The 16,398-nt window shown below is 30.3% G+C and overlaps 1 protein-coding gene across 3 annotated transcripts in view; it reads right to left on the bottom strand.

The window, feature by feature from the left end:
• Positions 1–16,398, bottom strand: part of hyd (E3 ubiquitin-protein ligase hyd) — a 260,665-nt gene that overhangs the window by 202,479 nt on the left and 41,788 nt on the right. For all 3 annotated transcript variants that reach the window (XM_085815614.1, XM_085815615.1, XM_085815616.1), the window contains exons 5-10: positions 15,461–15,520; positions 15,267–15,363; positions 11,414–11,551; positions 10,794–11,020; positions 8,638–8,760; positions 7,374–7,642 (exon numbers count right to left, since the gene is read on the bottom strand). In XM_085815614.1, coding sequence (XP_085671740.1) covers positions 7,374–7,642; positions 8,638–8,760; positions 10,794–11,020; positions 11,414–11,551; positions 15,267–15,363; positions 15,461–15,520 — 914 coding nt within the window. The remainder of the gene's footprint in view (positions 1–7,373; positions 7,643–8,637; positions 8,761–10,793; positions 11,021–11,413; positions 11,552–15,266; positions 15,364–15,460; positions 15,521–16,398) is intronic.

Genomic DNA, 16,398 nt, shown 5'->3' with positions numbered 1-16,398 from the left:
CCAAATTTGGAATTTGTTTTATTATCTGTTCCATATTTTGTAAAGCATTTATGAGTTTTTGATTATAACACTGTACGGAAGAAAACATTTTTCTCTCCAGCGCACGAGACTGTGTATCGGAAATTCTAAAGATATGCTCTTTTAAAATTATTTTGCAATATTGCTGATGAATTGAATTTTATGGTTTAAGTATGAAGAACATGATATTTAATAAATAAAGGTAACACACAAAACATTGAGAAAACGCCCTTTGGGCGTAATATAAAATCTGAAAGTTGTTCTCTTCCCCCCCCCCAATATTTCAGCCATTCACTTTCCATGAATACCTTCCTCTTGGTGCTGCAATTTTGCGAAAGCCGTAAAAAACGGCACTGAAACTTGCTTTTTGGAATATCATGCAACCTTTGATCTGCATTACAAGGCAGAAATTCAGACATTAAAATGAAGTAGGAAGTGATTTCAGTGAGGAAGATATGTGCTCAGAGGAATCTTCTGATGAAACTGTGCATTTGATTAGTTCCGAGTTCTCCGAATGTGAAAAAGGAGATCAATTAGAATAAAAATAAATAAATAATTTAAGTAGTCATCTGTTGAACCAAAACGAAGCATTAGAACTCCTGCTCATAATATCAACATACTTCCAGGTTTACTTTTATATGGACAAATAGGAGAAAAAGCAAATCCAAAAACTGTTTTGAAACTGCTCTTTACACATGAAATATTGCAAAATGGACAAATGTAAAAATCAAAAATCAAGAAAATTCCCCAAATAATAATAATAATTTTTAAAAAATTTTAAAATAGATGATGAATTAGATATGATAATGAAATTTATTTTAGGAAGGTATTCACAGGTGCATGAAATATTGAAGCCCAGAAAAAAAAAACAAATTGGAAATGAGGAAATCCTGTCATTTATGTCCACTAAAGGAAAAAAAAAAAAAAATTACTTATAATAACGTACTTACATACTTACGTACACGTAGAAAACCTGTATGTTTAGAATGCACTCGTATACTGTATTATGAATGTAACCGAAATAGCATCATGCAAAAACAGTTCAAATTTAAACTTTGTTCTCTCATTTTTTTTTTCGGGGGGGGGGGGGGGGTTGCTTTTTATATTCAATATTTTTAACATATATGTACATGATAGAAAAATAACTAATTCTACACACACACACGAAATATTCAGTGCAAGCTATATTCTGACAAAAATTATATACTATAAAATGAATGTTTTTACTCATAACAATATATTTAGTTAATCTATGTAAGTGTACAAATTACAGTTTAAATTGCATTTAATGAATCAACCATAGGGTACAAAAAAAAATTATTTGATCAAGGATTACTAAAAAAAACTATGCAATTAAATATAAAAATTATGTACCTACATGAAGAGATCAATAAACTGAATAAATGAACGATATTTAGTGTACAAAGATTTAGCTTTTAAAAAAACTTATGTAATAAATTACTTTGAGAAAAAAAAATCAGCTTTTCAAAATGTTCAATTTCTCAGTTTTCTAAATAATTATAATACATTCTACTTCATATTTCATTAAGCAGTTTTTTTACAGTCTCTAGATCAGGGAAAAAAATCATCTACCTATGTGATTTACCACATTTTTTCCGCATTGTTGTTATGAAACCTACTGTTTGCTTCATTATAATAACATTTAATCACAAAGATTCATAAATTAGTGTTGATACATACATAATCTGAAAAACTGAAAATCTGCAAAACTGCAACATTCTCACAATATCTTCATAATTGTTTGTTAATGAATAGACTACAACTGATTGCACTTTGTAACAAAAATATGAAGTTTGGGCTTATTGGTAGTGTTTGATATTATTTCATACCATGAATGCTAAGACGAAATTCACTGCTTTAAAAAAGTTGACTTTAAATGCCCAAATTAGAAATTTCATTTCCAAAACATGCAATACTCTTCTAAGTAATAGCTTCTAACATTTAATTTCAAATTACAGAATTATTCTCACATTCAGAAACTCAGTTCACTTGTATGCTTTGATGAGGTGAAAAAAATGTTCAGACCTGGAAAATTCTAATTTCATAGATATGCAAAACAGTGGTCAATGGAAGGAATTATTTTTCTGTTCAGTCATCATATTTTGTAATTTTAATCGCTTAACCATATAACAAATTATAGTCATCCATGACTTCCACGGCCACTTCCTTAATTACAACAGAGTTCTGTTGGAAACAATTTAAAATTTCTAAAATATCTCAGCTTTACAAAGCTACCAAACAATTGCAGTTTTCCACATCCATCAACATTTGCTGCTAAAAGAAGTTAAAGAGTCTCCTTTTTCTAACTGTCACAACATTTTTATAGTCTAAAAACAGTGTTTCATTTAGTTATAATCAATAAAAAAGATAATAAATAAATAAAAGTTTTATCAACATTATGCTGAAAATACTTCAAGGAAAACTTTTCCTTGAGATTTTCAAGGAAAAGTTTCATTTTTCTAATTTAAGCTTAACATTTTCCTTTGCCGTGCATAATCTTTTGCAAAATGTGCTTTCTCTTAAAATGATTAGGGCAACCATGTTGCAGCAAAATTAGAAATACCAAATTCTTCAGTAAATTCTATGCATGCTCCTTTAAAAGAGGACTTTTAGGGTAATGATTCTCAACCTGGCTTTCATAAACTGTTTTTCAGTTTCAAAATAAGAGCTTCTTTTTATAGTTTTATCTCTACAGATGTATTTTGAAAACATGTTCTTCGCTATACTTTCTATTGTGACAGTCGAGGCTGAAACTGAAATTCCTAACTTATCAGCTATGTTTCACTGGCTACTAATACTTTTTTAAAACCTTTTCATTTAAAATTGAAGTTTTTCATTCAAGTAAAAGCCTCTGAATGTTTCATCTTTAATTTTTCAATATTCAATGCAGAAAATATGCTCTTTTAAAATGGGGTGAAAGAAGCACCATGAAAAAAGTCACAGTACTTATTGAAATTAAATATGAGTAAAGTTCATATACAGATAATGAAATGATTAAAATTCCAAGATGATAAAGGTAGTAAATGGTGAAACCACCCCTGGAGACAGTGCATGCTTATAAACGTTGAGGTTTGGACCAATAAAAATTCCTAATCTCATCATGAGATACATTCTGCCAGGCATTTCTCAATTGTTACTCGAGATCTGTGATATTCCGAGATGCCTGAATCTGGCTGTCTGCCCTACATATCTGAATGGGGAAAGGTCTGGTGACCTTGCTGTCAAGGAAGAGCAACAACAGCTTGAAGACTGTCCAAAGATATACAAGCCATATGGGGTCTAGCATTAGCATGTTGTAAAATGACTCTAGGATAGTGTGTCATAAAGGGTAATGCAAACAGCTCCAGGATGTCATCAACATACCGTTCAGCTGTTAAAGTTTACTCAGGTGACTATAGTCAACTGATGCCATAAGAGATATCCTACACCCTCACACCAGGTTAATAGCTGTGTGCCCCTACAAAACGAAGGCTAGTAGGGTTCCTGGCCCACCCAACGGTCATCTGCTCCAAGAATGAAGCAGGATTAATTGCTGAATATTATGCAATGGCAGTTAGATGGCAGTCCTGATGATCAAATGCGACAGCACCACAAACAACTCTGTCAATATTGTGGGATTAAAAGCAGTCATCATAAAAGGCCACTATGCACACAACTCTGCCTCATCTTACCACTACGAAATAGCAGATTGTGCCAGGGGTAGCATGGAAGAAAGAGGCTGTAGCACATTGGATAGCAGATAATGATGCCACTGGGGCAGTTTGGACTTGTTGCACAATCATCTGATCTTGTCTCACATTCATGCACCTTCACCTTCCGGAACCTTAATTTCACCAGTAAGCACCTTGTACAAACACTGTTACTAGCACCTTTGTGCTGACATGTATGTATGCAGAGCTGTTGTGAAGTTTTTAGCACAGAGACCTGAAGATTCCGTGCCCCCTCCTGTTTGCCAAGAATGGAAAACATTGCATTCTAAAAATTCACTACATCAATTTGGCACCTACTGAATGCTGTACCCAGGGACAGATATCATCTCTAGTCCCACTTTAGCTACGCACTGCCATATGGTGCAGATGGCAGTCTATCACTCACCAACTTCACACATATGACCAACCCACTTTACACATCTCTACTACATAACCACGTTCAAAGTCATCCAGTTGTCTATAAAGTCTCTAAAAAGTCATAACTGCATTATTGGTTGTCTCCCCAGAGAACTGCAATGCCAACAACAAGATAAATCATTTACAATTGTTACCTGTTTTATGTGTTACTAGTAGTGGTGTAGAAAAGAGTGCTATGACCAAAATTAACACTCACTGGCTTTAAAAATTTAATCATTTGCATACTTGGCATGAAGTAAATTACACACAAAATTTTTATATGATTATATTTTTTAGCTCATGGGCCTTTGCCCAAAAGGGCTATTTAATAATTTTATTTTGGCATTTTGCGTTGATTCACCCTAAACGGAGAATAATTTTTTAAATTGTTGCCACCAAATATTAAGAGCCCTGTATTATATTTAAAAGAAATTAAATCATGAAGAATCTGTATAAATGTATCTATGTTCCTCGCATTGTGAGAAAACAACAATACCTAGAGCCATCAAATTTTGAATAATGTACATCTCCACCCAAATATGGGCAACTGGAAGCCAAAATTTGGAGTCTGGAATTTGTTTTATCTATTTCATATTCTCTAAAGCATTTACGAGTTTTTTATTAAGAAACTCAACAATTTCAAAGCGAGCAATAGCAACACTGTAAGGAGGGGGGGGGACATTTTTATCTCCAGCGCGTGAGACCGTATATCTGAAATTCTACATATATGTTCTTTTAAATATTTTGTAATATTGCAGTTGAATTGAATTTTATGGTTTAAGTGCAAAGAACATAACATTTAATAAATATATTGCTCTTTCAAATATTTTGTAATAATGCTGCTGAATTGAATTTTATGGTTTAAGTGCAAAGAACGTGATATTTAATAAATAAAGGTAATACAAAACGTTTAAAAAAAGGCTCTTTGCGCATAATACAGTCAAAAGTCGTTAATTCGGACACCCTTAATCCGGAATGATCTATAATCCGGACTTCAAAGCTACAAACTTTCTGCGTATGCGTCTCATTGACGCATGCGCATAATATGTTTACGCATGCGCTTTTAATGTATAACGGATGGTATAAGCTAAATTATGTAATTATCTAGTTCAGTTAATGCTGCAGATTGTGTTGTTCCTTAATCTTCAAATTGGATCCAGCTTAATATTTTTTGCAGACTGTTAGAGCAATTTTATAAAAGTAAGCTCGAAATTTCAATTATGTCAAACAGAATTTCCGATATATATTTACCAATATGTAAAGGATCTACAAAGCGAAAGTATGCTTCGAAGTCCATTAAACAAAAAGTGGAATTGCTGCAAAAAATGGATAAAGGCATATCCTTTGTTTCTCTAACCATTCCAAAATCTGTTTATCAATTTCATGCTGCTCTGCGGTAAGGGGGATGAAATGTTGCGGCGCACAATGAATTGGAAGTTGATCTGTCAGCACTATCCTTATCTTCAGCGCAGATGTTTTTATTTTACTTGGCTTATAATGTACTCGATGTACTCCGTCTTTGATATGATTTAAATCAAATTCCTCGTCATTATAATTCGCTTCCGATAGTGAAGAAAGTGACACAGAGGTTATTGAAAACGAAAAAATTTTGATTGACAAATTAGTCGTTATTCTCGACACAGCAATTATATTACTTGAACTGCAGAACTTTGTAACTGTACGAGAAATTATGTCTGTTTATAGAATTAAAGAGAAAGTATTATCATATAAAACGAAGCAACTTAAAAAACTTATATTGAAAGAAATGTCTAATAAAGTAAACAAATAAATATTAAGCTTTTTTTTCTCTTTTTTTTCTCTTTTTTTTTTTTTTTTTTTTTTTTTTTTTTTTTTTTTTGTAAATTTTGATACCCTTTAGATCATAATTGTTCTTTATTTCATAAATTACGGTTTCATATTTTTAACTTTATAATTTCTGCATGCCATCTTACCAGATTTAAACTGATGATCTATAATCCGGAAAAATCGATAAACTGGAATCGGCAAAGTCCCGACAAGACCGGATTAACGACTTTTGACTGTATAAAAGCTGAAAGCCTTCAGATTCTTTAAAATTTATTTCCTTATCCCCCCCCAAAAAAATCATTTGTTTACTTGGTATGAAGGAATTTGCATACAAAATTTCGATAGGATTAGATTTTTTTTTTTACTTCCCAAAAAGATTATACATGATAACAACAAATAAAATAGACATATTGTTCCGTGGTACTGTCTCTAATTTTAATCAACTGATATTAAAATATGAATCAGTCTTTGCTAAAATTGATTTCATTACTATAATTCATTACCATAATTACAAACACTGTGTAAAGTTTTTCCAAAGAAAACATTCCCCTAGAACTAACTAGAACAGCAGGCTTCTGTTAAGATATATTAGGACAATGGCTAATGGCCAAAAAAGTTATGCTCTATGGTGTGTTTTATATGTGTGAACAAAGCACAAAAAAGGACAGATCACAGGACCTAACTAAACTGTCATCGAATAGAGACAGTAACTTGTTTGATAGTAAAAGTTTGAATAAAAGGAATTTTGTAATTAATTAACCCACTTTTTTTTTTTTTTTTTTTTTTTTTTTTTTTAAAGTTTTAACTATTGTTGAGAATATGAATAAAAAAAGGGGGAAGCATTAAATTTTTATCTGTTAGATTCATATAAACTTCAAATAAAATTTTGGTGTAGCAAGTTGCAACACACATCAAAATGTGAATTTGCAGTCAGTTTAAAAATCTTCCTGTATCTCTCTTTTCTTTATTACCAATTTAAACAACAGTAAAGACTGAGAGAATTAAAAAGCAGATTACTGATAACTGATACTAAATCTGACTAAAACGTGCTCCTGGATTCACGAAGTATAACTGATAATAAATGAACATTGAGCTACCTTTTAAATACTGCAACATTTCCATAATAATTTTATTCTGTTGTGTTCCGCAATCAGATTTTTTTTTTTAATTTCCAAATATTTAGTCCTATATATAGTTATTTCCTATTTCAGTTCAGTACATATAAATTTAATTTGTACAAAACATGTGCTTTGACATATACAAATTTAGCAAACGTCATAGAAACTAAACTAAACTTATTTGTCATACATATCTAGGGGTAAATTTATGTTTAACAGTTTTTTGTATTTACAATTTTTATTTTATTTATTTATAACATACATTATCACCAAACATTAAAATAAAATAATAAAGTTGCATTACCACCAATATATAGTACCAGATTCCAAGCGAACACAAGAATATAGCGAACACACATGTAGAGAAGTTATTTTTTCTTGTTGGAACTCTGGGAAAATTTGAGCAGGATGTTCTAATTTAGAAGACACCATGGCAAGAGTTTCATCAAGCCAAGTAGCACATTTTCCACTTTCCATAACAACAGTTGCTCTGACAGAACATGAAGAAAGAAGGACAATTTTTTCTCCACTCAAACCAAGACTTATTGTCTTTGGGTGAAATATTCCAGGACTCTAAAAAAGGAAAGAAAACATTATTTTCAAGTTTTATCTTTGAATGTAAAATAGTTTCAGAAAAGAAATCTGGAAATGTAGCTTAATACAGCAACGTTACAAATGCAAATACCAATGCTACAATATAATTAACTAAACATATTTCATAAATTCATATTATTGCTTAATTCTAATTCACAGAAATTTCAAAAAGCCTTACAACTGCACTGCTGTAAGATATATTTTCATTTAAGATATTGCTTAGTAATTTAAAATAATATGATGTTAAGTGAAATTTTGTGTAACTTTTTTAATTTATTAATTGCTATTATAACATTTTCAGATTCCCCTTTAAACAGTTTTAGCCCAGTTTAAACAGTTTTAAAATTTCAGATTCCCCTTTAAAAAGTTTTGTTTTAGCTCATTAAATTAGTTTACTTTTGGGACCATTAAATTACAACAAAATCAAACTTCAATAAGCTTTATTTTGAAGCATAAAGAAATACTTAAAATAAAGTTTTAAAATAATCACTACTAAAACATATACAAAAATACACCCAGATCTTCTCTCCAAGTAGTTCCCTCCTTCGTACACAAACTTTAAGATGGTTTAAGATTATTTCAATCTAACACCAGATCCTCTTTTTATGTAGATCCCTCCTCCATACACAAACTTTAAGATGGTTTAAGATTATTTCAATGTAACACAGTTCAAATAATGTCTTTTTAACTGTTTTGCAGAAGGAGCTTGTTTTATTCTGAAAATAAATGGTTTCAAGCAATATATTTTATGAACTATTACATGATACTTTCTTTTTTCCAAATTTCATTATTTTGGCAACTAAAAGGCAATTCGTTGTTACTACAATATGGACCTAAGGTGTTTAATCATTTCTTAAATAACAGAGAAAAATATTAATAATTCTCTTTTTATAAGATTTTTAAAATAACACTAAAATTAATCATGCTGTTCAGAGAAAAGGTTAAACATATTATTTTCCATAAAAAAATATTACCTCAGAGCAACGATATGGTTCAGCATCTGTCCATTTCCATTGATAAAGTTGACCATTTGCATTTACAGCTATAAGCTCAGAATAAAGAGCACCCATTTGAACAAAACGAGTGCTTTGACATGGCTGGGGGAAAAAAAAAAAAAAAAAACTTGTAAACACTTATAATATAAATATTAAAATGCTTTAAATCAAGTACAGTGAAAACACAAGGGGGGAAAAATGAAGTTCATCATGTTCAATACAAACAGAAATTTCAACAAATAATTAAATTCATTAAAACTATATGGCTTTATATTATTAGAATACATTAGATAACCAACATGAAAGTTCAGATTACGATGACAAACACAACTTACAATTATCAAACAAACAGAGAATTGTATACAGGTCAAATAATCAGAAACATCAAACAGCATACAAATGACACTTCAACCAAAAAAAAAATTATAATCAGACGACTCTTTAACTAAGTGCAAATAGCAAATGAATATTATTTTGAATTACTTTTATGAATGAAATAATAAGCCTTCTTTAAAATAACTGAAAGTATTACAAATTGCAAACGTATTTAAAAAAAAAACTAAGAAAAAGCATTACTTTTTTCTAGCCCCCCCCAAAAAAGATAATTCCTTTAAGATGGAGGTTTATGCTTAGCACACAATTACAAAGGAGGGGGGGAGGCAGATACCCAGTATCAGAAATTAAATTATACCCAAAAGATTACTTTCTCAAAACAAAGCTGAATGAGCACTTTTAAATAGATAAATACAGTAAGCCCACCTTAACATGAACTCACTTATGACATCACTCGGTTAATATGAACAAAATTTTGGTCATGGCAGCAATGTGTATGATCTTATGGTCAATTTTAACAGTTAATGTGAATTTCAGTTAGCATGAATTATGAACTGTTTTTTAGCCCCTTGCTTCATTATATTTTGTCATTTAACACAAACATTCAATATTTTCCCATTTTTTCCCCTATTGTTTGTGAGCTAAGGTTGCATTCAGAAATGTTCCATCTTGTTTAATTGAAAAACCTCTTGCGACACTTAGCAGATGTACAGACAATAGCATATATGATCTGAACTTAACCAATGTAAAGGTTCCCTTTTCCTCCCAAATGTAGTAAGTTGTCTTCAGCCTTTGGATAAAAAACATTTTGCTGCAGAATCAGAATTGACCACTAGTTTTATGGAAGGCATGAGTATAGCCGGCCATGAAGTTACCACGCATTTTTGTTCCCATCTGCGACAGCACAATATCAGCGATTTTTCATCAAAAAATTATTTCTGAGTGCATTTTTTTTTCAAGTTACAGTACAAAAAATTAAGTTCATCATGTTCAATACAAACAGAAATTTCAACAAATAATTAAATTCATTAAAACTATATGGCTTTATATTATTAGAATACATTAGATAACCAACATGAAAGTTCAGTTTACGATGACAAACACAACTTACAATTATCGAACAAACAGAGAATTGTATACAGGTCAAATAATCAGAAACATCAAACAGCATACAAATGACACTTCAACCAAAAAAAAAAAAAAAAATTATACAGTAATTACAGTAATTAATGTAGCACTGTAGTGTTTTTATGAAGGCATGTATAACTAATTATAGTATAGTACTTATGTAATTATGTACTGTAAATGGTTAATGTGTTGAAAAAATTATTCCAGAAATACAATCCGAGTCCCCAAATAACACGAAATTTTTTTAACATAAAACTTTTGACTTTTCAGTCCCTTCTGATTAGTGTTAATGATGGTTTACTGTATTACAATCTAATCATTATAAAGACTTCATTTTGTTCATGTTCTATTACAGTAGCCTTTATGTCATTACAAATGATCAAGAGAGCAAAGAGAGCAAAAAAATTAAGTACAAAATAAAATATTGACTGGATTCAGCCCTATTTAAGGAAAATAATTTGATTTTGGAATGCAAGACTAATTGGAAATGAAATGAAACATTAAAGATATAGTAAACAATGATTAAATTTACTTAATTATTTTAATAATATTATAATTAATATTAATATTAATTATAATATTATTAAAATAAATTATTAATTAATTGAATTATTTTAATAATTTAAATACTAATGCATCAAAAATAAGACAATACATGAAACATAAATTCTAACCTTTTCAGGCCAAAACTCCAGCTCATCAGAGAGCCAAAGTGGATTTGATTCACCAACATCTCGTTTTTTACTCTCTGGTGCTCCAACACTTTCTCCTGATTTATCACTAGCACCGCTATCTCTTAAAGCAGTCTCTAGCCATCGCCGTGATCCTGAATATTGCCGTTCTCTTAAGCGAAACATTGCATCCCGATCTCGATCACTATCTCTATCTCTATCTCTTTCACCTATAAAAAAGATAAAACAGTAAAAAATAAATAGTATTACGTTAAAAATTACCTTTGCCCTTTTCCTCCATAAAATTTTACAACATGAATATCTTCCATCCAAATCAAAGATAAATATCAGAAATAAATGGTTAAATAATTCACTTTTTAGTAATGATGAAGCAATACACTTAAAAGTTGGGATGTCTCCATATAAAATTTTCTAAAGAAAACTGGCTTTCCACTCATAAAATACAGATGGGAAAAAATTCAGACATCATGCAATTAGCCTATGCAACAACAATGGCGTGAGTCGTTAATCAGCTACCAAAATTCTGATAATTTTATCACTTTATCTAAAATAACAAATTACATAGAAGAGAAAATTACAGGGCTTCACTTAAACATACTTACCAGATCGCCCACGGCTACCAGATCTGCTCCTAAGAGTAGAATAACCAAACATATCTTCAGAAAACATAGCATCTGCATCAATGATAACACTAGGATGGTCACTATGAATGCCCGCATCCAAAAGAGAAATTAAATCATCTAAAATGTAAAAGTATGATGTATTATGATTAAATCAAATAAATTTTCATTAAAATTCTAATAATCAACATTGATTTATTTTTAAAATTTGTAGTTTTAAATAATTTTCATAAATTTTTCGAAAAAACTTTTGAAATATAACCTTTAAAGTTTTTACCATCATCTTAAAGTACACATGTAAGCATACCTGCAAAAAAATGAGCTTTTTTATTCAAAATTTCTGAAGATATACTTGAATTTATATATTAGCGTATTTTAAAATTTGGCATATTTGTTGAAAGTGATAATAACATCTAATGTGGTTTACGCACTTTGTTGAAATTACTTAAAAGTAGGAACGAAGTGACCCCCCCCCCCTCATGCACAATGTAAAAAGGAAAAGGAAAATAGATTGCCATAAATTAAGAAGTTCACCAAGTGAATTATTCTTGCCACAAACTGAAAAAATGGAACAAGATAAGTTTTTGAATTTCTCTGTATATTTTGCACCAAATTTTATAAAATTTAATATTTAGTCATAATTTGAGTCGTTGAATCGAAATATGGAAAAAATTGGCATGTTATTTCAGAAAAAGTCTGATTTTTCTGTAAAAATACAGACATCAGAAGCCGAATTTGCTGTCCTTTCCGTTCAGCCGGCAGCGAGCTATGCCGTAAAGCTAAGCCGTATTTTTGTTTAGAATATGTCAATACATTTCATTAAAACTAATTTTGATCACAAAAACTAAAAACTAAATTTAATTCATTGAGACTATATTTATTTTTTAACTTTAATACTATTGGTCCCGCGGACAGACGCCAGCCAAACGAAAATTCCAGTGCCGGTCCCTAGAAAGCGTCGCGCTCAACGTGTTAAGAGACGTGCAATGTCAGCCTTCAAGCCTACCATTACTGGTGTAATATCAGCACTAAGAGCTAAGCAATTATACTGAGGAATTGCATTTTCTTTTAAAGTTTTAATAATTAGTTGGGCTATATTAACCCTCTGAGCTGCACAGGTTTTTGGATCTGCCATGAAAACCTGTTATTTATGCAGCATTTATTAGCTAAATTTATATAATTACTTAGTTTAGCCTCTATTTTCATAAACTTACATTCATTAAGATTACATTTACATTATGAAAGAAATTAAGAAAGCAAAATTTCTTAAGTTATAAGCTAATATGTATCAAGTAACAAAAAATCTCATGACCAGATAGTATTGCTTCCATCCATATAGAGGCAGAATGGAAATGTTTTAATACAATCAACAACTGAAGATTTATTTTTCTTACTCTCTCAACTGCAGCCATTTTTGTCCTTGCACTTGAGTATTTCTTAGCAATTTTGCTATTGGGAAATATTTTTCTAAATAAAGCTGCAGCGTGATCCGATGCATTCTAAGGCAAATTGTGCTCCAGTGAAAAGGCAGAGAGAACAAGCATTCTGCATTAATAACTTTTTGGTATTTTGTTTCCATAGAACAATTTCATTTCCCCCCCCCCAATACAACTCATACTGTGCTTGTATTTTTGTGTACATGCATGCTTGAGAACATTGGCCATTCCACCATGCGAAATCGAAAAATTCAATCACAAACAGTATGCATTGCAAATGTATTATATATCCTTGAAAAAATAATAGAAGCTAAGTCATCTGTGTACAATTTTTGAAAAGCACATGAGTGTTTTACCTTTTTGCAGTCATAACTAAAACAAAAGATTGTAATTTCTTAAGCTATTTCTCAAAAGGATGCACACTCAAACCACTCAGTGACCAGATGGACAAAATAAGAACCTTTATCTTTGTGCTCACTGGCTAATATACTACAGATGAAATGTAATTGTGCTCAATGCTCACTGGAGAACTGGAATACATTTTCGAGCACATATGCTCTCACTCCCAAAACAGAAGCACACCATTATTTTTCATTAAGGAAACGACTTTGGTTTTCTTTTATATGTAACATAGAGAAAAATCAAATGCTTTCAGATGCTCAAAATCACTTTTTGTTTAGTACAAATAACGAAGTATTAAGCCAAGCTACAGAAAAATCATGAGAAATTTTTAAAAAGAAGAGAAAGTTCGGAGAAATATGTTGTAAATCGGGTTGATAGAAGAGTGGTCAAAAATCGGAAGTCTCCTGCCTGAACTGGGAGAGTTGGCAACTCTGCATACAGGTGTTCAAGGCTACAGAACCAATGTTTATAGTCATCAAAATAAAACCCATAAAACCTCAAAAAAAAAAAAAAAAAAAAAAAGGAAGAACTGAAATGGGATTGTTCAGGCTGTGAGAATTGCAGCTCTTTCAAGGCATGTATTATTGTTTGTCATTAGTTAACAAAAATAGTTCTTTCTTTCTTTAACTCATTTTTTGAGGAATATGATACATTGGAATCTAAAGTATTTATTGCTTGACAAGGTAAACAAATCATCCAGGAGAAGAATAAGTTGTCAAGAAGTGATATCAGTGGAAAGCAAACTCAGCTAAACTGATTATAATATTAAATTTGAAGCCAATCATCTATATTTCTTAGCTGCAATTATCACATTAATCCAACAGTACTATTTCAGTAAATTTACCCCGCCAAAAAAGAATGAAGCATTATGTCTCCTGCAGTTATTTTGTACTATAAGACATATTTTACTTTGAAAAATTAAACTATATTATAACTTTTCGATATCAGGTATACTGCATACTGTACATTTTTAATATATATATATTGCATATAGCATGCAGTTAAACTTTGATATTCAGCTAGTTTAGGAACAATATTAATTAATTCAAAGATTTTTAATATTACCATCTTTACTCATAATTCTTATTATTATTGTACAAAGCTGAAAGCTATGAGCATTTACTCTTAAATTATTTTCTTCAGTAGACTGCTTTGAGATTTTTCAAGCATATAAAACCTATATATTATATATTCCTCCTATTTCAGTTCTTAGCCAATGGTGTAAAATTTTTCGCAGTTTTCCTTACAATGTGCAACATAAAAAAGCTAGTTTTTTAAAGGTTATATTTTTTAAACAAAATCTTTAACCCTTAGAATACCAAAGCCTTCGCTAACCTGTACGCTTCAATTACCAAAACACACTTCCCTGTCCTTTATCTGTCTTGTAGAAGCTTCAATTGGCTTTTTATTATAAGCTGTTTGTATTACACTGATACAATGCTGTTGGATAAACTTCATACCTTAGGGGAAGGAAGGAAACAAGATCACAATCTTGGTCATTTCGGGCAGTTGTGGTTGTTTGAATGAAAGGCCATTTTGGGAATTTTGGGCTTCAAAAAGTTAATTAATGTCAAAGAGCACAAAATTAAGATGACACAAAAATAATTTATATTCTTCTGAGAAAAATTTGAGATCTATATGAAGCTTTGAGTTTTGATTTATACTCTGATAGTTACTTAATAAAATCTAATTTCTAACAGAGAAATTAAATAGTATTAAATCTGATATAAAACAGCATTATAGAAAACAACAACATAAAATAACATTTATTGGTATTATTCATGACAAAAATGTTAAATAAAACTAAATTTAATTTTAAACCTGGGGTGGGGGAATTAAGCTGTTACATGAAGACTTCAAATGAGAAAAAACTGTCCCCTTGCCATGATGACAATTAAAAATGTTTCACTTTTTATATAAAATTAAATACATTTAATTTTAGCTCTCCTTGGTACAAAAAGCAAAATTCAAATAGTACAAAATACAAAAATTATTACCCCCTGGCATGTACGAGTCTTGACTGTCATCCACATCTTCCCCTTCTTCATCATCTCGGCTCAGTAAATTATTCACAGCTAGATTAACATCTAAATTCTAATGAATAATTTTAAATTAAATTCAGGCTTGTAATTGTCAAAAATGTGAATTAATAGACACATAACAGTAAAATTAATTAATAATATGAACTTACAGTTCTTTGGAGCTCTCGGAGTATAAGATTGCGAGATTTTCCTTGCAAAACAACTTGAGCCTTGAGAAAAATATGAAATGATAATTATAACAATCAAGGTATTAAAGAGTATAAAAGCACTTATAATCAGTTGGTCTTAAAAAGAAAGGTTTTAGCATTTGTTAAAGTCAGATCATTTTTTATAAGATAAAACAATTTATCTAGTTCTGCCATTGTTTTTACGTCCTGACTCTGTCTTTTCACATAACAATGAACAGGTCACGGATAATTATTTTTTAAATATACCTAATTTTTTTTATAACTAGTTCAATAGCTATTCAGTAATATTAACAGTTGATTGTTTCTTTACTTCAATTTCCCATGCATTAGGATATCAGATTTTCTTCTATTACTTTCTGGTTATTTTCTTTAGGCTGTACTATAAGACTTTGTACTTTACAATGAAGATTTAAATAGATAACCTTGTGATTTAATTTTATAGAAGATAACATACACTATAAAAAAAGTTATGCTACTAAAATGCGTTCTGAGTAATGAATCTACTGTACTGGAAAAAAAAGGTTTTGTTTTGTGAGATACGTGCTATCTCCTACTCTACTAAAAATATAAGTTTATGTTTAATAAGATATGTGCTATCTTTTGCTTATTTCATTACTGTTAACTACAGCCACGACAAGAAATATGAAAGACACTTGCTTCAGTTAAAAATAAAAATATATATGAAAATTAAATTAAAACATAATATTTATGCTAAAGACAAAAAAAAGAAAAAAAAAAAAAATACTTAGGAGTTGCCATTTCGGTATAAAAAAGTACCAGTCATTGATATATCTCTTTAAACAAAGCACATGATTTGTTTATTTTCATTCATGTATGTACACAAATGCCACGAACTAGGTTTTTATTAATTTTACACAAAGTAAAAATTGTATTTCTAT

Source organism: Stegodyphus dumicola, chromosome 4, assembly GCF_044657685.1.
Source record: "Stegodyphus dumicola isolate Sdum_Otavi_A_Nest chromosome 4, ASM4465768v1".
NCBI lineage: Eukaryota > Metazoa > Arthropoda > Arachnida > Araneae > Eresidae > Stegodyphus > Stegodyphus dumicola.
Note: the sequence above shows the minus strand (reverse complement) of the source record. Positions and strands in the feature narration are given on the sequence as shown.